At 40.4% G+C, this 20,990-nt stretch overlaps 5 protein-coding genes across 5 annotated transcripts; 2 read left to right on the top strand and 3 right to left on the bottom strand.

Annotated features, from left to right (window-relative positions):
- Positions 1–452: 452 nt before the first annotated feature.
- LOC103341524 (Leucine-rich repeat protein kinase family protein) lies at positions 453–3,374 on the top strand. Its single transcript, XM_008245062.2, has 2 exons — positions 453–2,188; positions 2,367–3,374. Exons 1-2 carry the CDS (start codon positions 709–711, stop codon positions 3,035–3,037), a joined length of 2,151 nt encoding a protein of 716 aa, XP_008243284.2. The 5' UTR covers positions 453–708; the 3' UTR covers positions 3,038–3,374.
- A 596-nt stretch (positions 3,375–3,970) lies between these two features.
- LOC103341525 (auxin-responsive protein IAA32-like) lies at positions 3,971–5,790 on the bottom strand. Its single transcript, XM_008245063.3, is given in 5 exon segments — positions 3,971–4,172; positions 4,259–4,367; positions 4,441–4,515; positions 4,518–4,688; positions 4,770–5,790. Coding segments are annotated over 5 exon segments (759 nt in total). The 5' UTR covers positions 5,092–5,790; the 3' UTR covers positions 3,971–4,090.
- Positions 5,791–5,935: 145 nt separating this feature from the next.
- Positions 5,936–10,499, bottom strand: LOC103341526 (uncharacterized). The gene is given in 11 exon segments (XM_008245064.3): positions 5,936–6,478; positions 6,584–6,684; positions 6,776–6,946; positions 7,376–7,504; positions 7,507–7,549; positions 7,667–7,767; positions 8,328–8,430; positions 8,607–9,404; positions 9,745–9,822; positions 9,953–10,149; positions 10,152–10,499. Coding segments are annotated over 11 exon segments (1,926 nt in total). The 5' UTR covers positions 10,297–10,499; the 3' UTR covers positions 5,936–6,418.
- A 243-nt stretch (positions 10,500–10,742) lies between these two features.
- ELP2 (elongator protein 2) lies at positions 10,743–15,646 on the top strand. Its single transcript, XM_008245066.2, is given in 11 exon segments — positions 10,743–10,983; positions 11,097–11,184; positions 11,289–11,374; positions 11,722–11,875; positions 12,229–12,389; positions 12,481–12,670; positions 12,673–13,157; positions 13,501–13,822; positions 14,179–14,396; positions 14,595–14,772; positions 14,973–15,646. Coding segments are annotated over 11 exon segments (2,529 nt in total). The 5' UTR covers positions 10,743–10,830; the 3' UTR covers positions 15,467–15,646.
- A 1,139-nt stretch (positions 15,647–16,785) lies between these two features.
- Positions 16,786–19,530, bottom strand: PDE331 (Octicosapeptide/Phox/Bem1p family protein). The gene is made up of 2 exons (XM_008245067.2): positions 18,146–19,530; positions 16,786–17,984 (listed from the first exon to the last, which is right to left on the bottom strand). The coding sequence occupies exons 1-2, from the start codon at positions 19,339–19,341 to the stop codon at positions 17,081–17,083; spliced, it is 2,100 nt and encodes a 699-aa protein (XP_008243289.2). The 5' UTR covers positions 19,342–19,530; the 3' UTR covers positions 16,786–17,080.
- Between the last annotated feature and the right edge of the window lie 1,460 nt (positions 19,531–20,990).

Raw genomic sequence — 20,990 nt, 5'->3', positions numbered from 1 at the left:
TGGGAAACATCAGTTTATTATACTAATTATACAAATTTGGATTAATTGGCCTTTCCAATGAATAATATAATACGGTCTTCGTCGGAGCAGAGCAGGTAGTGGCCATAATCATCTTATGTTCCCTTAACGGCTTAAACTTGTGTGGAACAATCATGACTGTCTAATGCTACTGCCTGCCCTGCCTGCCCTGCCTCTCTCTCTTTTTATTTCATTCATGCAAATATGTTGTGGTCACATGTGTGTTCTGTTCTTTTGTTGACGATAACATTTTTTCATGCTGTACAAATTACAAATCCGAAGTTTTTCTCTTCTTCTTTTTTTTCTTTCTTAGTTGATATTTCTTATTTATTTACCAACCAAATGGAAATGTGCCCGTGAACGAAAATCTCGCGATAAATTGTATTGCAGAGATTTGACGGTATCATTCATTACCATATGGATTCCCACACCGTCCTTCTCTTTAAGCCATTTTCTCTAATTTTCTATCTTCCCAAGGTCTTGCTTGCTGAGCCTTTAGCGTTCTATACTACGCTTTCTCTTCTCCCTCACTGTCAAAGCTTTCACACTTCCCTTCCCTCTCCACCTCCATTGTCTCTCTCAGCTTTCTCCACAACCTTCACTTGGGCTTCTGGTACTGAAAGGTAATCCCTTTGAACTCCAAACTTTGTTATTTAGATTTGTTCCAACGGTCAAAATTTTCTGCTGGAAATGTTTTATTTGGTTTTGGTGCTTCTGCTGCTCTGCAACTCTCATGTCCTGGTGGGTTCTTTGAATGATGAAGGCTTTGCGCTTTTGTCGTTCAAGCAGTCCATGACGAAAGACCCAGAAGGGTCTCTGAGTAACTGGAACTCTTCTGATGAAAACCCCTGTACATGGAATGGGATTACATGCAAGGAACAAAGAGTTGTGTCTCTTAGCATTCCGAAGAAGAAACTTTATGGGTTTCTTCCTTCTGCCATGGGGTCTCTCTCTGAGCTCCGCCATGTAAATTTAAGAAACAATAAGTTATATGGAAGCTTGCCCCTTGAGCTTTTTGAAGCCCTGGGGCTCCAAAGTTTGGTCCTTTATGGGAATTCCTTATCTGGGTCTGTACCAAATGTTATTGGTAAGCTCAAGTACCTTCAATCCTTAGATTTATCACAAAATTTATTCAATGGGTCAGTGCCCTCCTCAATTGTACAATGCAAGAGACTGAAGACCATCGATCTTAGTCAGAATAACTTCACTGGGTTTCTACCAGATGGGTTTGGAGCTGGTTTTGTTTCTCTGGAAAAACTTAATCTTTCTTTCAATAAATTCAGTGGTTCAATTCCTAGTGATATGGGAAATTTGTCTAGCTTGCAAGGCACTGTTGATTTGTCTCATAATCTATTCTCCGGTGCAATCCCAGCTAGCCTTGGAAACCTTCCTGAGAAGGTTTACATTGATCTCACTTATAACAATTTAAGTGGTCCAATACCCCAAAATGGAGCTCTAATGAACAGAGGACCAACTGCCTTCATTGGGAATCCTCGTCTTTGTGGCCCCCCATTGAAGAACCCGTGTTCTTCAGGAACTCCAGGTGCAAGTCCGCCATCCTCAATTCCATTTCTGCCAGATAACATCCCGCCTCAGGATTCTGATGATAATGCTGGAAAGAGTGGGAAATCAAGAGGGTTAAGTAAGAAAGCTGTGATTGCAATAATAGTGAGTGATATAATTGGTATTTGCCTTGTTGGGCTGCTTTTCTCATATTGTTATTCCCGGATTTGGGCTTTTAGTAAGGTCAAGGATGAAAATGGGTATGGAATTGACAAGGGTGGTAAGGGAAGGAAGGAGTGCTTGTGCTTCAGGAAAGATGAATCGGAAACTTTATCAGAAAATATGGAGCAGTATGATCTAGTGGCATTGGATGCACAAGTGGCGTTTGATCTGGATGAGCTTCTAAAAGCATCTGCATTTGTTCTTGGAAAAAGTGGAATTGGAATTGTTTACAAAGTTGTGCTTGAAGAAGGACTTACCCTAGCAGTGAGACGATTGGGTGAAGGGGGCTCCCAGAGATTCAAGGAATTTCAGACGGAAGTAGAAGCAATTGGAAAGCTAAGGCATCCTAATGTCGTTACTCTGAGGGCTTATTACTGGTCTGTTGATGAAAAGCTGCTCATATACGACTATATACCTAATGGCAGCCTTGCCACTGCCATTCATGGTAAGCTCACCATCTCTTCTTGCCCAATTTTGCTGTTTGTACTCTTCTTAATTGTATTTGTATTTAGCTCGGGTTTTTTTTTTTTCCTTGTTAATGGTAGTTGTGTTTATCTCAGATTTGGGAATACGATTGTATTTGTGGTGATTTTGTTGGTTTGATTGTTTTGGTGTGTCATCAGGGAAGCCGGGAATGATATCATTTACACCACTATCGTGGTCTATTCGGTTGAAAATCATGAAAGGAATTGCAAAAGGCTTGGTCTATCTGCACGAGTTTAGCCCCAAAAAATACGTCCACGGAGATTTGAAGCCAAATAACATACTGCTTGGACAGGATATGGAGCCCCACATTTCTGATTTTGGACTTGGACGCCTTGCAAATATAGCTGGAGGGTCCCCGACGCTTCAATCCAATCGAATGGCCACAGAAAAATCACAAGAAAGGCAACAAAAGAGTGCATCAACTGAAGCTACTGTAATTAGTCCGTCCAGTAATTTGGGATCTTTTTATCAGGCCCCAGAAGCTCTGAAAGTGGTGAAACCATCACAGAAGTGGGATGTCTATTCTTATGGGGTTATCTTACTTGAAATGATTACTGGCAGATTGCCAATAGTCCAGGTGGGTTCCTCAGAAATGGACCTAGTTCATTGGATTCAGGTCTGCATTGACGAGAAGAAGCCTCTTTTAGATGTTTTAGATCCAAATTTGATGCAAGACGTGGATAAAGAAGAAGAGATTATTGCAGTTTTGAAGATTGCAATGGCTTGCGTTCATAGCAGCCCCGAAAGGAGACCAATAATGAGGCACATTTCTGATGCTTTGGACAGATTGGCTACATCTTCTGTTTGAGATGATATCCTCCTGATAGTGGTGAGTTCAATCCACTTGTGAAGCTTGATGTTTGGGTTAGTTCAATCTTAGTGAATAGATGACCCGGTTATGATTGGTGTATGTGTGTATTTGACGTAGGTTTTATGACAGTAAGATTCTCTTGTTTTTCTACTGTCATTTGATAGAGGTAGGTGGAGGTAGGTCTGCTGCAAGAGCATTGTTAACTGGATTGTGCATCTGTTGGCCCTTGATTAGTATATATTTTGTGAAGGATGTCTTCATGCTCTTATTGCAGACCTTTTGTATCTTGTGTTGTTCTTGTAGGTTAATGAAGTTGATGATTTCTTTGTTGGTCTATGCACATCCTCACACCATTATCTTATCTCTTAAGCATCATCTTTGTTCTTAATCTTATTTTAACTGTATGTCTATCAAATTGTAGGATTAGGATAGTTGAGTTTCTAGCTACCAAGCATGTAGCGCGAATGTAGGGATAGTGGACTCCACCAAACCATTTAGTCAAATCTGCAAGAAGATTCTAGCTGTCCTCTGAGTTTAATTGGTAATTAATGTGCCTATTTTATTGACTTCCACAGAGCTTCTTTTTGTCGGAATGTATTTGGTCTATTATGTCCAATTCTGCTTGCTATTTATTTACCAAGCTTTGAGTAGTGATTTTCACAGATTCACGTGCACGAGAATGTTTTGTGTCCGCGTGTCTGCCCACGAGTGACTGATGGATAAGAAGAACAACAGTGTTATTCAACATTGTTTCAGCTTGATGCCTTTCTTACTATTCAAAGCGCCGTGGCATTTGCAGGTATGGCATCTTTATGGATGCAATGCAGAAGGGTTTTTTGTGCGTACAAAACGTGCCAGTGCTGGTTCTGTTTTAGGATTTAGGACCTTAATCTAATTATTAATTAACTAACATTAAATTAATCTCTCAGATTAAATAGATGAACACACTTTCCAAATGTAATTGAACTGTTTCCAAAGTTAAAACTGCCTCCAAGTCAGAGATGCTCTCGAAGCACATATGAATGAAAATGCAAAATGGGAAAGGATAAATTAGTTAAATTTCAAAGAAGAGGAAAGAAGAGCTTCGTTCTTTCTTGCAATCCTTAGCCGCTTCACGCATTCTACAAATTCCCTGTCACATTTTAAACGAAAAGCTTCAATGAATAACTTGGTTCAATACCATGCTTTGCCATAAATGCCAGATCTAAAATGACATACCTCCATGGAACATCACCAACAGCTCTCCAGTTGTCATCTCTGTCCTTGTAGAAAAGTGAAAATTCAGAACCAGTCTGGAATAACCTCAACCCAGATACGGATTGTCTACCTGAAACAAATGAACCACTTGTTAGTTTCTGAGTGTAAAATCCTCACTCTTTTGAGATTATTTGTACACCTACCAAACATGTCTTCTAGTTGAAATGCAAGACTTGAGTAACCACTATGATCAAGTATACAAACTTTTCTGCCAATGATAATCCCTCCATGGTCACTTTCACATAAGCCCACCTCTCCTTGCTTTGAACTCCCTCTGCCTCTTCATCACAATCTTCTGGGTTGTTTCTTGGATGTATAATGCTAGAATTCTTCAAATTCAGGTTAGCCTGTGGCCAATCTATCAAATCATCATATCCCTCCAAGCTTACCACTACACATAAACATGGAATTAGCACATGTCACAAAGCAGAACAGAAGCATAAAAAAAACAAAGGAAAGAAGGAAATTTTACACTGCTCAGATGGATGGTAAGTTTCAGGCTGCAGAGCTCTCAGGCTGAGACCAAGATCAATTATGCCATCATTCTCTTTGGCTTCATAGTAAACTGACTGCAGGGTTGAGGGATTGAAGAGAAACCTCGATGCATTGGGATCCATTAAGATTAAGAATACATGAATATCCTCCCACCACATACAGCATTGGCTAGTACAGATATACTTATTTATGCTAGCAAGCAGAAAGCATTGCTGACAATTAATGTGGCAAGCAAGAATAAGTGGACCAAAGGCATTTAACATGGAAGACAGAGAAAGTCTGCTTCCATTCTCAATCATTCAGTGTACTTATCTTCTTCTGCTGCTGCTGCTAGTTGCCTGCTACAAAACATAGAAGGACAAGAAGTTAGGAACAAAACACTCCACAAGGACAAGGGATGGTCAATGTGATTCTCTGACAGCAGTTGGTTAGATTCTGCAACCCAAGCTTGTTACAAATTAAGGGTTCCACATTTCACGTCGGAATCCAACCGCAATCGGACGCAGGAGACCGATTAAGTGCAGGATAACGTGGATTGATCAGTTCATGCATATACATACGTGTTCATTTCAACACCATAGTATATCAAAAGTATCTTGTTGCTACATTTTGCGTCACGTGGACCTCCAAATTACCACATAACCATTTCACTGAGTTTACATTACTTGTTCTCTGAGTTCAGCAAAATACAAGTCTTAAACGACAAGTCTCATTTTTAATTCCGTAACCTCTGGTTCATTTTGCTGGCTGGTTTCTATTGAATTTCAGATTGCTACTCTTGAAGGGAACAACGAGACTGGTCAGGACCCTACATCCCATTCCAGCATGCCCTTTAAAATACAGGACATGAAAACACGATGCACTGACGTAGACGCTGGGCCATTGGATTGAAACCGGAGCATAAAACCCTTTTAACGATATGGGAATATGGGCTTTCTGGACTAAGATGATCCCATTTTTCAATGGCCATGGCTAGCTAAACTTGAGCAGGCCTAATTACCACTTGACTAATTCATCGATTGGTGCCGATAATGAACACCGGAACTTTTTGGTCAAGCAAAGTTTCATTACTCAGGAACACCAGAACTTAGGTAATTGAAATCAAGAGATTAATTTCACCCAAAGCCAAAAGAAGGCAAGAGATATTAAAATACAGACGCATGGAATTCAAATCCATAACTGGGGTTGGTATTCGATACAATACCACAAGCAGCTGATAAAACGCTGAAAATACCGGAAAATGTAACATCAAATACTTGCGTTCCCTTTCGCTCATAAACACCTAAGAATGACTCTAACTTCAGCAAACAAACAATGACCCTTTCTGATGCACAAGGTTGACCAACAAATAAAAAAAGTTCAATGCACAAGTGGTGATCAACTGTGTTTTACTTCTATATGTCCTCAAACCAAAAAACAAAGAAAAAAAGGTCTCTTCCTGTGTATCAACTTATGTTTGGGAATTTATAGTGTTCTTCCTGCATGGAATGCTTCTCTGGCCCCATCATCCTAAAGTAAAGAACATGATCAGGACGTGCACAAATATTAAAGGCTTTCCAAGCCTGTTGTGAAATCAAGCTTACTCCAGTGATGAATTGAAGCGATTAAGTTTCAGGGATTAGGTAATCATATCGAGTCATGCCGACTAAGAAATTCGATTATACAGGGATAGATCCGCTCAGCTGCCTGCACTTCAAAAATATATAACTATAAACAAGTGGCTATGCAAACAAATAATCACTAGAGCACATCATTCTATTGCACCATAAGAGAGAGAAGAATATTCCATACCATTCGGCCTCCCACCAAATCATAATGAGCATAGTGTGGACCTCCAGATTCTCCAAAAACTTTATACGTAACCAGGTGTCGTGGAATCAGCTTAACAGTTTCTGGTCCATCAAAGTATCATAAGCATGAATCAGACCACAACCTCCCCAAAAAAAAAACTAAAAACATAAGACATCTCTGATATGATTTTACCCTCTACAGCTTCAGGCGGGCATATTAGATCCTGGTCTCCAGCAAGTGCCAAAATAGGGACACTGCTTTCGTGCAGATGATCCTTATACAAATAGGTACCTCTCCTGTCACGTAGTCCACCCTCCCTAAAAGCTGTTGTTAGCTGCAACAGAAGTTTTGCGGGTACGGTGCCTGCCAGTTGTAATTGTATCTTATGTTTATTACTAATTAATAAAATAAAGTTATTCAGCCAACAAACAAGAAAACTATATAAGGTTCAAATAATATATTTAAGCTTTCCAATTAATACCACTGGCTTAGGCCCTTGGTATTCTGGGGACATTTTTCCTATCTTAAGGAAAAGATACAGGGTTCAACTGATCATGCACGAGAACAGATAACCTTAGCTATTCCTCTGTTATTGAGCCCACAGAACCATCTGCAACACTTTTTGAAGGTTCAACAAGTATAGAATCAATAGTTGACTTGTGGATTAATCAGTAGAAGGCAGCCATGAAGTGACTCTAGCAATAATTTTTTGAATAACTAGCTCTAATTCTTATGATATTGCAAATCTTAGGATGAAATTAACAAAGTATATCATGTCAGTAGGAATCTTACAAAAGTTATTCAGAACAAGCTTTTTCAACAACTCTGGATGCATCATGTCCTCTGCTGAAATCAGATTATTGAGCCACGAGAAAACATAAGGAGGACGGGTTGAGAGAGGATAAGCAGCTGCCAATAATGTCCTAAAGGAATAACTGGGACATTGAGAACCTGGGCAGGATCTGCCTGTATGACAAGTTCCTTAACATTAGTTTCTTAACACTGTTTAAGCTACACTTAATCAGACGGTCATTGTAATTAATTTAAAGATGATCTACCACGACTATCTCTGTATCCACTTACAAGGGGTATGAGCAATTTGAGAGTTGATTTTGAAGGTGTGTAATCAAGTGATGATGCCAATGTAACAACAGCTGCTAATTTGGACTCTCTTCCTTCAGAAACTTATAAGATGAAATAAATGAAGGTATCAGATTCATATGCTCAAGCATTTCTTACAAAGGCTTGCAAAATGAAAATAGGCACCAAAACATAAGTAGGAACCAAAACTGGAAAACATTCAATCAATGCTGCATAAGACCAGAATTTAATCAAGTTCTTAAAAACAATCACAATTTCTAATTTTAGATAAGAGCATGTCATCAACAACAAAGGAGATATTTACAAACAACACAAGGGTCTGCACAAATCTTATTGTTGGACAACTAAAACCATTGCTCTTAAACAGTGCTCTTAATACGAATTAAGACGCAAAGGCACTCCACCCCAAAAGGCAACCAATTTTACTTATAGTCTAACATAATACGTTAGAGCTGTGCACACCACCCCAAAAGGCAACCAATCTTATTTATAGTCTAACATAATACGTTAGAGCTGTGCACACCACCCCAAAAGGCAACCAATCTTATTTATAGTCCAACATAATACGTTAGAGCAGTACAATCCACCCCAAAGGATAATAAAGAAAAGAATATTATATGCATGGGAAGGAATGGAATCTCACCGCATCGTGAAAGCATTGCGTAAAGCAAGATACCTCCCATTGAGTGTCCAATGGCTAACAACTTCCCATCCTTTGGCTTACTTTCTGCCATTATGTACTCCATCTGTACGGTTAACATTGAAGACTATAAATTCATCTTGTAAAAGGTAGAAAAAATTATTTGATTCCATATAAAAGAAAGGGTACTATCCGTAATCAAACTGGATGTTTCTTCTAAAGACTAAAATCAAAATGGGCAAACATGTGATAGCCTTCCAGCAAGATAAATTGTCACCTCACCACAGCAGGTACATCCTCTTCCAAGTAATGATCAAAGTCCCAATCATACTTCACTATCAAGTCAAGCTGTTTCTGAAAATCTTCCAGTGTGGAAGCAAAACGCTCTTGCAAGTCAAACAATGGGGGTGAAACTGATCGCTGACCTTCTTCAATGATAGTTACAAGCCTTTGACTGAGGTCCCTGATCTGGCTAGCAATAGATGAGTTTTGTCTTGTCTCTAAGAGGCCTGAAAGCTTATCGCTTATCTCATTAAGACGCTCGGATATTGTAGAATCAGCGAAAAGTTTTGAAACTTGGTCAAGTAACTTAGCAGCCATGATTTTCGACTGACCTTCACTGAGAAAGCCAGAGAATCTTTCTGACAACTGCGTAAATGTTTCTGTCAACCTAGTCACTGATTTTGATTCGTTGCCTACAGTAATTATATTTGTAACGTCTCCTTTGCCAGCTGAAATGTCATATTTTTCTTCTTGGGCAGGAGTCTCAGGTGCTTCAGCACCAGGAAAACTATTTGATTGGCTTTTTGTAATGTCTCCCTTGGTAGCTGAAATATCATATCTTTCTCCTTGGACAGGAGACTCAGGTGCTGAAGCACCAGGAAAACCATTTGATTGCTTTTCTGCAGAAAAAGCTGCATTAGTTGCACCCGCAGAAGCAGCTTCCATCTGATCAGATCTTGCATGGGCAGACTGCTGGATTTCCTTTCGATTTGGTTCGTGCACGCTCAATCCAGCACCACGAACTTCAAGAATCCATGTCTCAAATCCTTGCTTTGACATGTAACGTGCAAAAGAAGACTGCAAATATGCCACATTCAGCAAACACAAAGGAACCAAACCCATTACACATATACAATGACATTGATAACTTTAGTCTTTAGAGAAAAATAAAAAGATCAAAAGAGGGTCAAGGATGATAGTGAAAGGAAATATGAGATTTGTCCAACTGAAAGAATATGCCAGACCAGTGATTAGAATTTACAATTTTTCTGAATAATCTGTTATAAACTAACAACAGTATAACAAGAAGAATCGCATAAAAGTACTGAGCTATGCCGTAACAACAAAAATGAAATTGATTTAGTAAATAAAAGAACAATTGAGGCATTTAATAATAATTAAATCGTGCAAATGTTACCTCAGGAGAGAGATCATATCCAATGGCATTGGTCCCCACCCCCGACAACAGCAACAATGGGTGATTCCTCTGAGGCGCCTGTTTCAGTAATATTCACTACTCAGTATCTAATCCTTGTATAACTCAACTTCTAAAAATCAAAATACACTCTTTTCACAAAGAAATTAGCTTCTTTTTTTTTGGTTTCTTTTTTAAGTAAATCTAGTACCTTGGGGCAAGGGCGGTAGCGCCAGAGGGCAAGCTTCCAATCGGAGTTTGGCACGGACACGTAGTGGAGCTCATCGGCCGTACAAATCGACGGCTTCTCCGGAAGCTTCACCGCGGCCTCTCCCGCACCGGTGGAGAAGGCTCTGAGCCTGAACGACGTCGTCCAGCACGAGGTCGACAGCGACAGAACCCGGCGCCCGCAGAGGCCCGCGAGGCCATGAGGTGGGGAGTGAGAGACCGAATTGTAGATAATGAAGGCGACGACGTCGTCGCTGACGATGATGAAGATGCTGCTGCTGTGTGAAGGAGACGCGCGCAACGAATATCGTACTGAATCGTCGCCATCTGATGTTTTCGCCTTGGGTTTTGTCGATTTTATAATTCCAACATTTGTTTTGGCCGTTGAGACGGTGGTTGTGGTGATGAATCTGATTTGGTGTTCTTTCTCTCGTTGCGACAGCACAAGAATCGTCGGATGTAGGTGTGTTCAGATGATTCGTGGGCCTGAAATATAAATGTTGTTTGACTTCATGAGAAGCAAACCAAACCGAACCAGGGAGGGACCACTGCCGAACAGTTTAGATTCGATTTTTTTATTGTTTTTTATTGGAAAATAGAATTTAGATTCAACTCGGGGCAGGTGGATTGGATAAGAACACGTTCAACTGATCCCATCCTCAACTGTGATGAGTGGACTGTATGGTTTAAAGGCCCAAAAAGCAAGTCTCAGCTATTGGACCTCAGCCCATTTGTCTAACGACGGCCCAAATACTCTTTCTTCCTTTCTCTCACTTTACAGAACAGAACCAGCAAAAGGCTAAACGAGCTTCCAACGCCTGAAGCCGCCATCTCTCTGCTGAAGCAGTGCCGAGTTTCACCATGACCAGTGGATATGGTGGTGGGAGTGGGGTCGGAGTGAAAGGAGTGTTCATAGGAGCAGGTTGCAACAGAATAGTGAACAACGTTTCATGGGGTGCTTGTGATTTTGTCGCTTTTGGTGCCCAAAACGCCGTCGCTATTTTCAACCCCAAGGTCCGCTCCTCTTTCTCTCATGCCTTCCCTTCTCTATGCTTTCTGAACCCACTTTTCCATTCAAAAACTAATTCCTTCTTGTCTTTTTTAAATAATAAAAAAAATGGCTGCAGACTGCTCAAATTTCGACTACGCTTCCAGGACACAAGGCTGCTGTGAATTGTACCCAGTGGCTCCCAAGTAACAAATTTTCATTTAAAGGTACCTTTTCAAAGAATTAAAATTTGATTTTAGTGTTAGTTGGATTCAAGTTTACTGTTTAAGTTGTCATTGGGTTTCTGAGTACCTTTGTCGTCTGTGCACAGCTAAACATTTGGACCGGCATTATTTGCTATCTGGAGATGCCGCTGGTGCCATTATTTTATGGGAGTATTCTGTTCTTGAAGGGAAGGTAAAATCTTATTGCTGATGGTGTTCATGTTATTGCAGTTCTTATTGTTAACTTTTGGTGTTTAATTAAATTTTACTTCACAACTTGTTGATATAGTGAGGTTACATTGAATTTTTGAACGTAGCTAATAGTTAGTTGAACTGTGTGAAAAAGTAATTTTTGGTTTCTTGGCTTTTCCTCTCGTTTATTTCCTAGCTAGTTGGTGGATATGTTATTTAATTTCAGTTTTTAGAAAGTGTTGTACTTCATTAATCGGTTAGTTGTCTCTTATTTACTAATATACTTGAAAGACTGGTTTCCTATTGAAATATGATGTCTTCATTTACTCTCTTTGCTTTTGTTTACAGTGGAGGAATGTACAACAAGTACCTCAGTTGCACAAGAAGGGTGTCACATGTATTACTGGAATTATGGTTTCTCAAACTGAGGCAGTCTTTGCCTCTACTTCTTCCGATAGTACGGTTCATTTATGGGAGGTTGTTTTTCCATCTACTAGTGGAGGTGAGCCCAAAGTTCACTGGACTAAATCAAAGTTGTTTCACTTTCATGCATTTTATAGATATAATATCTAGATTAATTCGCATCATTAGTTCTACACATTCTGCCCATTTCTGACAATGTTGAAGAAAGGGTGCACAAGACAATTTATTGAAATGGAAACATCTTTCCTCCAAACTCTTCTTTAGATACATAGGTTCACATCATGCATTGACACAACCATTTGTGGAAAGCTTTAACTGCTCTCAAGCAAGAAAATATCATGTCTTTGTAATAAGTGGTACGACTGAAAATGCTATCACAATGAAAGAACTTGCAAATTGCATGCAAGATATGACTTTGCTGTGTTGTTTTAGGTGACTGTAATTTGTTGCATCTGGATTCTCTGGGTGTTGGTGTAAAACCTATGGTAGCGCTTTCATTATCTGAGTTGCCCGGAAGCACTGGCTATTTAGTCCTGGCAATGGGAGGACTGGATAACAAGATTCACCTTTACTGCGGGGAGAGGAGAGGAAAGGTATTCTGATTCAGAATTATCACTCTTACTTTCTGATTTATTTCAGACAGGTGTCTTAAAATATTTTAAATTTTTTCATTTGCACATCAAGTTTGTTCGAGGTTGCGAGTTGAAAGGGCATACAGATTGGATCAGAAGTCTAGATTTCTCATTACCTGTATGCACCACTGGTGAGGCAAATAACGTCCTACTTGTGAGTTCTTCTCAAGACAGAGGCATACGCATATGGAAGATGGATTTGAGGGATTCGTTGGACAGCAACCAGAGTGCTTACAGGAAAGAAAAATAAGCTTAGCATCTTATATAGAGGGCCCTGTACTTGTTGCTGGCACAAACTCATATCAGGTATCATTGGAATCTCTTCTAATTGGACATGAGGACTGGGTGTATTCAGTGGAGTGGCAACCCCCATCAACTGCATCTCCAGAAGGGATTGCCTACTGTCAACCCCAGAGCATCTTATCTGCATCTATGGACAAAACAATGATGATTTGGAAACCAGAAAAGACTTCTGGTATCTGGATGAATGTTGTTACTGTCGGAGAGTTAAGTCATTGTGCTCTGGGGTTTTATGGTGGCCATTGGAGCCCTAATGGAGATTCAATTTTAGCACATGGATATGGTGGATCTTTCCATCTCTGGAAAAATGTCGGTACTGATTTTGAAAATTGGCAACCACAAAAAGTTCCATCTGGGCATTTTGCAGCAATAACAGATATTGTGTGGGGAAGATATGGTCAATACTTGCTGTCAGTCAGTCACGACCAGGTGATATGTTCATATTATAGTAAACCCTAATGAAATTTTTGCTGTCTTAAAATGATGCAGTTAAAAGATTTTGGCTCTGATTCTGCACTTTTTTATATAGAATTTATATGCTGTATCATTCAGGTTTCCTATATTAAGTGCATTGAACTTGTGAAGCTAATTTCAAATATGGAAAACATCTAGAAAGTTCTCCTGCTAAATTTTTAGCACTATCATATGACATTAAGAGTGGTATAACTTTGGATTACATGACATCTAATTCAACAGAATTAAACAAATTTATGTTGATTTTCATGTTACTTGAAGTCGAAATTATGATTCAGAATCCTTTTAAAATATGCAGACAACTCGAATTTTTGCTCCTTGGCAAAATGAGGCGTCTCTAGGAGACGAGGAATCTTGGCATGAAATTTCTCGCCCTCAAGTTCATGGTCATGATATTAACTGTGTGGCCATCATCCAAGGAAAAGGGAACCATCGTTTTGTCAGTGGAGCTGATGAGAAAGTTGCCAGGGTGTTTGAAGCTCCTTTATCTTTCTTGAAGACATTGGGTCATGCCATTTCACAAAAGTCTAGCTTTTCTGAGGATATCCAAGTAGGTGTTCAGATTTTGGGTGCCAATATGTCTGCTCTTGGGCTATCACAGAAACCTATTTATGTTCATGGTGACTCTCTCTCTCTCTCTCTGCTCTCTCTTCCTCCCTCTCTCTATCTCTGGTAGGCTTTAGACACATTTAATTGCTTCATTTTTGGCTCATCAATGAATTGAAATCTCAAGAAATGAACAATAAAGTTGTTTGTCTCTGTTATACATACTGGAAGAGCAGCAATCGACAACGGACTGGATTAGTTTTGTTATAAGTTATTCTTATCCCAGTGTCATGTAGATTTCTTTTTTCCATGCTATTAATGTAATTTTTTTTCTTTTTCTCTTGTATTTTCGTAACTATCATGCTTTGAGAATAAATTTGTATATTTGGAATAGTTTTATGGTATTTTTATTTTTTCTCTTTGTTGTCAGCTGAGCAGCAGACACCAGACAGGAATCTAAATGATAACCTTGATACTTTCGAAGCCATTCCTGATGCAGTTCCAGTTGTATTCACTGAACCTCCCATTGAAGATCAACTGGCATGGCATACACTGTGGCCAGAGTCACACAAACTTTACGGTCATGGAAATGAGCTGTTTGCTCTGTGCAGTGATCATGATGGGACACTTGTTGCTTCTTCATGTAAGGTATATGGTGTCACTGTACTGCTGTTATATATATGTGAACTTAGATATTCTTATAAAGTTCCTAAGAAAGAATCACTTTAGGAAAAGGGAGCACTTGACTGGTGGGTAGATTGGAGTAAATTATTTTTAAATATTAAAGAATTGGATTCTACATGAATTGATACATTATTCCCATACTGTACGTGATATTTATTGCAGGCCCAATCAGCAGCAGTAGCAGAAATATGGCTATGGCAAGTTGGTTCATGGAAAGCAGTCGGTCGCTTGCAGTCTCATAGTTTGACAGTGACACAAATGGAATTCTCGCATGATGACAAATTCCTGTTGGCTGTATCAAGGGATCGCCAGTTCTCTGTATTTTCAATCGATAAAACAGGTACTCTTTAATCCAAGTCCTGGCAATATCTAGTTCATTGCTGTGAGTTGTTCAGGTGTTAAATATTTTAGGTGAGAGGTTGATATGATATTATGAGTGTTATTTTCAATGATCACCCATCAAGAGCAGACATTGCTTTCTACGATTGAAGCCCATTGTTAAACTTTTCATGATACATAGTTCTTCTGATGTCCGTTTAGGCACCGATGAAACTAGTTACCAGCTTGTATCAAAGCAGGAGGCACACAAAAGAATCATATGGGCATGTTCTTGGAATCCATACGGCTATGAATTTGCAACCGGCTCGAGGGACAAGACCGTGAAGATCTGGACTGTGGGAAAAGACTCTTCCGTTAAGCAGCTCACGACTCTGCCGCAGTTCAATAGTAGCGTCACAGCCCTATCTTGGGTTGGTCTCGATTGCAAGAGCAATGACGGGCTCCTTGCAGTTGGAATGGAAAACGGTCTCATTGAATTATGGAGTCTATCTGTTAAAAGAAGTGAAGATGGAGTAGCAGCAGATGCAGTTGCTGCAGCCCTTGTTGTACGGCTGGATCCATTGATGTGCCATGTTTCTTCAGTAAATCGATTGGCATGGAGAAATCGCAGGAATGAAGATTCCAGTAGCAGCATACAGCTTGCTTCCTGTGGGGTGGACCAATGCGTGAGAGTGTTTGAAGTTAACGTTAACTAACCAGATTATTGTGTTTTTTAGATGTAAAATTAAATTTTGTAAGCCAATATTAATGACCAGTTCTAATTAGTAGATTCTTGCATTATACAAGTTGAATTGAAAACTAATAAATCTCTTCTAGTGGACCCGACGCTATTGGGTCGTCGTCGACACTCGGGCGCCATGCAATTTTGGAAGTAATCTGATTGGCAAAACTTGCCTATTCCTCCCGTTCATTGCCCCTTTCTTTATTTATCCATGTAATTAGATTAATTCTAGTGATTCCCGTGCGTTGTATGTATCAAATCCAAATCCAAGACAAGGCAAAACGATTCTTCTTTTTATTGGAATGTGACATGAGAGGAGAACTGATGGCGCCGATATCTTCTTCTGACAGGCAGCGCTTTCTCTCTCTTTCACGTACTTACTCGATTGATGCCCATACGCCAAACTAGGGATCAATTCAGCATATTGAATGTTGAAAGCGTCAAAATAAATGGTCCAAACTGCGACTCAAAAAAGTTCATGTGGTAGAAAAAATTACAAAAAGATCGTGTTGATTGATTTGTTGCACAAAAAGATCATGCTAAATGACATGACCCACCTGTGTTGAATTTAGACTGGAGCAGGAGAGAAAGGGGCAGGCACCAGTGACAGTTGAAAAAAGTGCTAAAACACGTGTTGGCTTAAATTATAATCACAGCAGTACAGCAACAAGCTGTGTTATCTCTCCCATCCCAAAAACAAAACGCAGAACCTCGTACTTAATTACTAATTAAAGCATTAATTACTTGGTTAATGAAACAGAAGAATCTAAGCACTCTCTCAGTGACAGAGTCTCTGTCACTGCCTACTCACATGAGAATCAGTGAGAGACGAATACCATGCGCTTCTTGTGGAGATTTTTGGATTTATACGAGGAGTTGGGGTCAATTTTTGATGTGATGAGATGAGATGGGATGAGATGATTGTGTGTTTGTTTTCTTTTGTGAGCCAAACTTTTCAAGATGCACGACATCAAAATGTCCTTATCGTTTGATCTTACTCAATTTCACATAAGATTTGCTTCCCCATCTTGGCAGATTCCATTACTAAGTTTAAAGGCTAAGCCACACCATTTCCAAATCTGATCCTCAGCTAAGCTTTGCACCGAAATCTTGTTTACGAGGCCCTCGTTGTATTAGCTATTTCTTAATCTGACTTCTTTCTTATCTTAATTTGCCAAAAACTTCAAATAGCAAATATGGATCTACTTGGATTGGAGATTCATAAACGGGAAGCATGGCAACATGAATTCAATACTCTTGCTACTTATAAAACATTTTATTCAGAAACTGATCTGCACAAACACACAATATAAATATATTGTTGGAAGTTTCCAGCTTTTACAGTATAATCTGAGACCACCTTTTCATTTCCTATCGAGTCTATGACAATGAGCAACGATATCACATACAAGAAAGAGTTGAAGAGACGACCAAAGTTCCTTATTATCTATCACAAATACATACCACAACCAATTACCAATAACAAGGCAGACGCTAGAAACGCAGATAATGTAAACATAAAATCCAGGCCAACTTCTCCAAAATTGTTTCCTTCTTCTCAAACTGACTAACAAAGGCTGTTCAGTCCTCATCTCTGCTGCTTGATGTTGTCAGTTGGAAGCTGGGCAGAACCTTCCGGCAGCACCATGGCAGCAGCCGCTGTCATGGTTTGGTACTGAGAAGGTATTGTCGGAGCCAGAGGCTGTGTATAGTATATCTGGGCATGAGAAGGCTCAGCATATTCATACGCATAATTAGCAGCACCCCCTGAAGAAGGAACAGCAGATTGATGAATCTGAGTGGTGTAACCAACATATTGTTGCTGATGCTGAGGAGGAACTTGAACCACAGAAGGAGCAGCTCCTGTTGCTGTTCTGTACACACCCGCAGCCATATCGGGTTTCGCAATCTGGGCATTCCTTATCTGGTTGAAAGATGCAGAAGGAGAGACCATGGCGGAATTTGGAGGTGTTTGGGAGCGGCTAGAAGCGATAGAAGTAGCAGCTTCATTGATATTGGATTGCTGCACAGGCAAGTTGGTGTAAGGTTGGGCCTGTCTGGCAGGCATGTAATAAACCTGGTATTGCTGCTGCTGCTGCTGATCAAGCTGGGGGTGATGATGGTGCTGATGGTGTTGCTGCTGCTGGGAAGGATATACAGGGTAGTATGCCGGGATTGGAACAGAGCCAGGGTGATGCTGGATGTAATGTGTACCAGCGTGTATAAATTGCTGTTGCTGTTGTGCTTGTTGGTGTTGCTGGTGTGCTTGTTGCTGTTGTTGTTGCTGCTGTTGTTGATCAAATTGGGCTTGCAATACATACCCAGAATCATGAAGCTGTTGTTGCATTTGAACCCGCGTGTTTGGATCAGCCATATTCAATTTTGGATCCACAAGGTTTGCAGGAAACCTGGTATTTGCAGAGGGTATTTGAACAACTGGGTCTTGGTAAATTACAGGTTTTGGGCGAGACGCATTTGAGAAGCTACTATCGCTGTAAAATTGAATCAAACATAACACAAGAAGCAAAAAAAAAAACACTAATTAAGAACTTGTTGATCATCACAAACAACAACAACAACAGTAATTTAAGCAACCAATTTACTGAAAACAGAAAGGACTAAAGACTGAGCATAAATTACCAATCAGGCGTACCTTGATACTGAATCTGGGGATGGCAAATCAATAGATTTGGGCTGAGACTGAGCGGGCAGAGTCTGTGGCTGAAGCTGAAGCTGAGGCTGAGGCTGAGGCGGTCTCCGATACCCAGCCGGCGCGCCGTGATCCGATCGCTCGTCGTCCGACACAACACGATTCAAGTACTCGGTGGCCGAACTCAGCGGCGCAGCGGAGGCCACGATAGTAGTTGGCATCGGAGGCGGCGGAGAAAGCACCACGAAGCTACCTTCATCTTGCTTCTGTCCACCACCACCAACAGTCATCTGAGCAAACTGCTCCTCAATCCCCATCTTCTGATCCTGCACTCTAATCCCACCACCACCTCCGCCGCCGCCACCGTCTTCCACGTGGACCCGAATCGGGGGCAGGTTCGCAAGAGAAGGCGACGATGACGTGGACCCAAAAGATGACGAGTTTTCGAGCATCGGCGAATCGGGCACAGAGTGAACGTCCTGCCCACCACCACCACCCTGTTTGGCATTCTTGCAATTCGCAGGAATCGTAGCCTCGGCGTCTCTCGAAGCCGAGTCCAAATTATTGGCAGCGCCACCGGAAATCCCATCGTCGTCGAGACCGAGCAAGCAATTCACGGAGGCGGAATCGGAGAAGCCCCGATTGAGCAAACCAGACGCGCCATTGAGCGCGTTCAAGAACCAGTCCTCGGACTTGCTGGCCGGCATATCGAGAATGGGCCCCATCGATTGCGTCGATTCGGGCTTCAGGGGAAAGAGGAAGAGGCGGAGGCGGGAGGGCTTGGAGGAAGAGTTGCTGTTGTTGGTGGCCGTACGGTCGTACTCGTCGATCATGTTGTCGAGGTCTTCGTCGGTGGTGACGGAGATTAAGGAATCGAGGTCTTCGCTGGGGAGCTGGTACTTGAGGGTGAAGGGGCGGCCGTTGAGAAGGGTCTTGGAGAGGCGGTTGGAGAGGTCGGAGAGGGAGGTGTGGCGGTCGACGACGACGATTCGGGTGTCGCCGCCGACGTAGCACAACGACTTGTCGTGCGGGCGGGGGACGATGTGACCGCCGTAGCTGCACATGAGGCGAAGCCTGGTGGTGGGGGGGAGAGGCTCGTCCCATGAGTCGGTGTTGCGGGACCTAGGCGAGGAGTCGACGGAGTCGGCGTAGTTGGGGTGGTGGGGCTGCAGCGATGGGGCCGCCGGAGGTGGGTCCATGGTGGTGGTGGTGAGAGAAGTGGAGTGAGAGAGAGAGAGAGAGTGTGTGGGTTTTTAGTGGGAGGTGGTTTAGAATCTTTAACACTCTCTTCTTCTTCTCCTTTCTGGGGGTGAGAGAGAGAGAGAGAGAGAGAGCAAAAGAGGGGTGTTGTATGGGTAGTGGATTCTCTTATAGTTACTCCACACCTGGTCTGGTCGCCTCCAGGCTCCAGCTGTTTTATTTTTCTTTTCTTTTTCCTTTTTTTAATCTATAATTTGTTAAATTGGTTTGCTAATTATTGGGGAAAATGGATTTTATTTTTGTTAAGTAATAAATTGTAACCTTTTTTTAGGCTTTTATGGGGGAGAGGGAAACGGGGAGGAGATTGTGGTTGCACTGTGGGAAAAGGCCAACTTGGAAATGAAACTGTGTGCGAGTCCAGATATGTTGACAGCTAGTTTACTGATTGGCTCCAGTTGGGGTGCGAGGCTCTCTCTCTAGTGTGGGATCTGCTAGCCTACATCCATGTTCACAGTAAGTAGTACTATGATAATCATATTTGAATGTTCCAGTGCCATGATTATCTTCTACTTCAAAATTCAAAATTGAAATCAAGATTTCACCCTTTCTAATTCTCCTAAACGATATTTTTTTTTAAGTTGTATTTACTTCTTATTATCGGGTTACTTCAACATTCCTAAATTTACATGCAAAGGACTTTGTATTGCTTTAAGTCACTCTAAGTTGAATTTTTTTGTGAATTGAAGCTTCATATACTATTTTTAGATAATTAAAAATTTTAATGGATTGCTGTGTTTCTTAAAAATAAGACTCATTATCTTCTTCTTCTTTTTTAATATGAAAAAGTGTGAATTGAATTTTTTTTAATTATCCTCATTTAATTAATAATTTCAATTCTTAATGTTTGCATTAACCAAAATCATTTTCTTGTATTTTGAAGGCTTCACCGTTCTCTGTATTTTGCTTTATATATAGATAGATTATGATATGTGTAAAAGTATTTTCATAAGATGACCAAAAATATATATTTTTTACATAATTATTCATGCGCAAACATATATCTTTTTTTTCTTTCACATATGATAGAATATTTACAAGATACTTTTTTATAATGAGTTCATACATTTATACACCACAATAAGACTAACCACAACTAATTAGGTATTTAAACTCATCACATATATATTGTCTTTGTGTCGAACTAGGTAAGAACTTTATGTTGCCATTAGACCCCTTCATATATATATATATATATATATGTATTAACCCTTTGTGGTTATTGTGTTTGTATTGTTCCTTATAGTTAATGATCTTTACACCTGAATTATAAATGCAATATTTCAACTTTAGCCCCAAAAAAATTTGGAGATAAATATAACTATAACAAAGACTAGTTATTGGCGCAAAAAACAAAACTTCGTTTTATAAAATATCCATCCTAAGATACTAAAGAACCACTAACGTGCACTGAATTATGTTCACTCAAAATAAAATTGCTTTAAATTCCTCAACAATTGTAGAAGGAATAATCTTTTGACGCTTTTAGTGGCTTCATCCCTCTCACAAAGTCACAATTCACATATGGAAATAAGTTTCCTTAAACGCGTATGGGAGAACCTTGAATTATGTAGGCCTTAATCCCAATTAG

Source organism: Prunus mume, linkage group LG2 (genome assembly GCF_029339155.1).
Source record: "Prunus mume cultivar Tortuosa linkage group LG2, ASM2933915v1, whole genome shotgun sequence".
Classification (NCBI taxonomy): domain Eukaryota; kingdom Viridiplantae; phylum Streptophyta; class Magnoliopsida; order Rosales; family Rosaceae; genus Prunus; species Prunus mume.
The sequence above is the reverse complement of the archived record's forward strand: the minus strand, read 5'-3'. Positions and strand labels throughout refer to the sequence as shown.

Coding starts and splice junctions, on each gene's coding strand:
- LOC103341524 (XM_008245062.2), top strand. CDS start 709: ATGTTTTATTTGGTTTTGGTGCTTCTGCTGCTCTGCAACTCTCATGTC. Junction 2,189..2,366: donor CCTTGCCACTGCCATTCATG/GTAAGCTCACCA, acceptor GTGTGTCATCAG/GGAAGCCGGGAATGATATCA.
- PDE331 (XM_008245067.2), bottom strand. CDS start 19,341: ATGGACCCACCTCCGGCGGCCCCATCGCTGCAGCCCCACCACCCCAAC. Junction 17,985..18,145: donor TCCCCAGATTCAGTATCAAG/GTACGCCTGATT, acceptor TCAATTTTACAG/CGATAGTAGCTTCTCAAATG.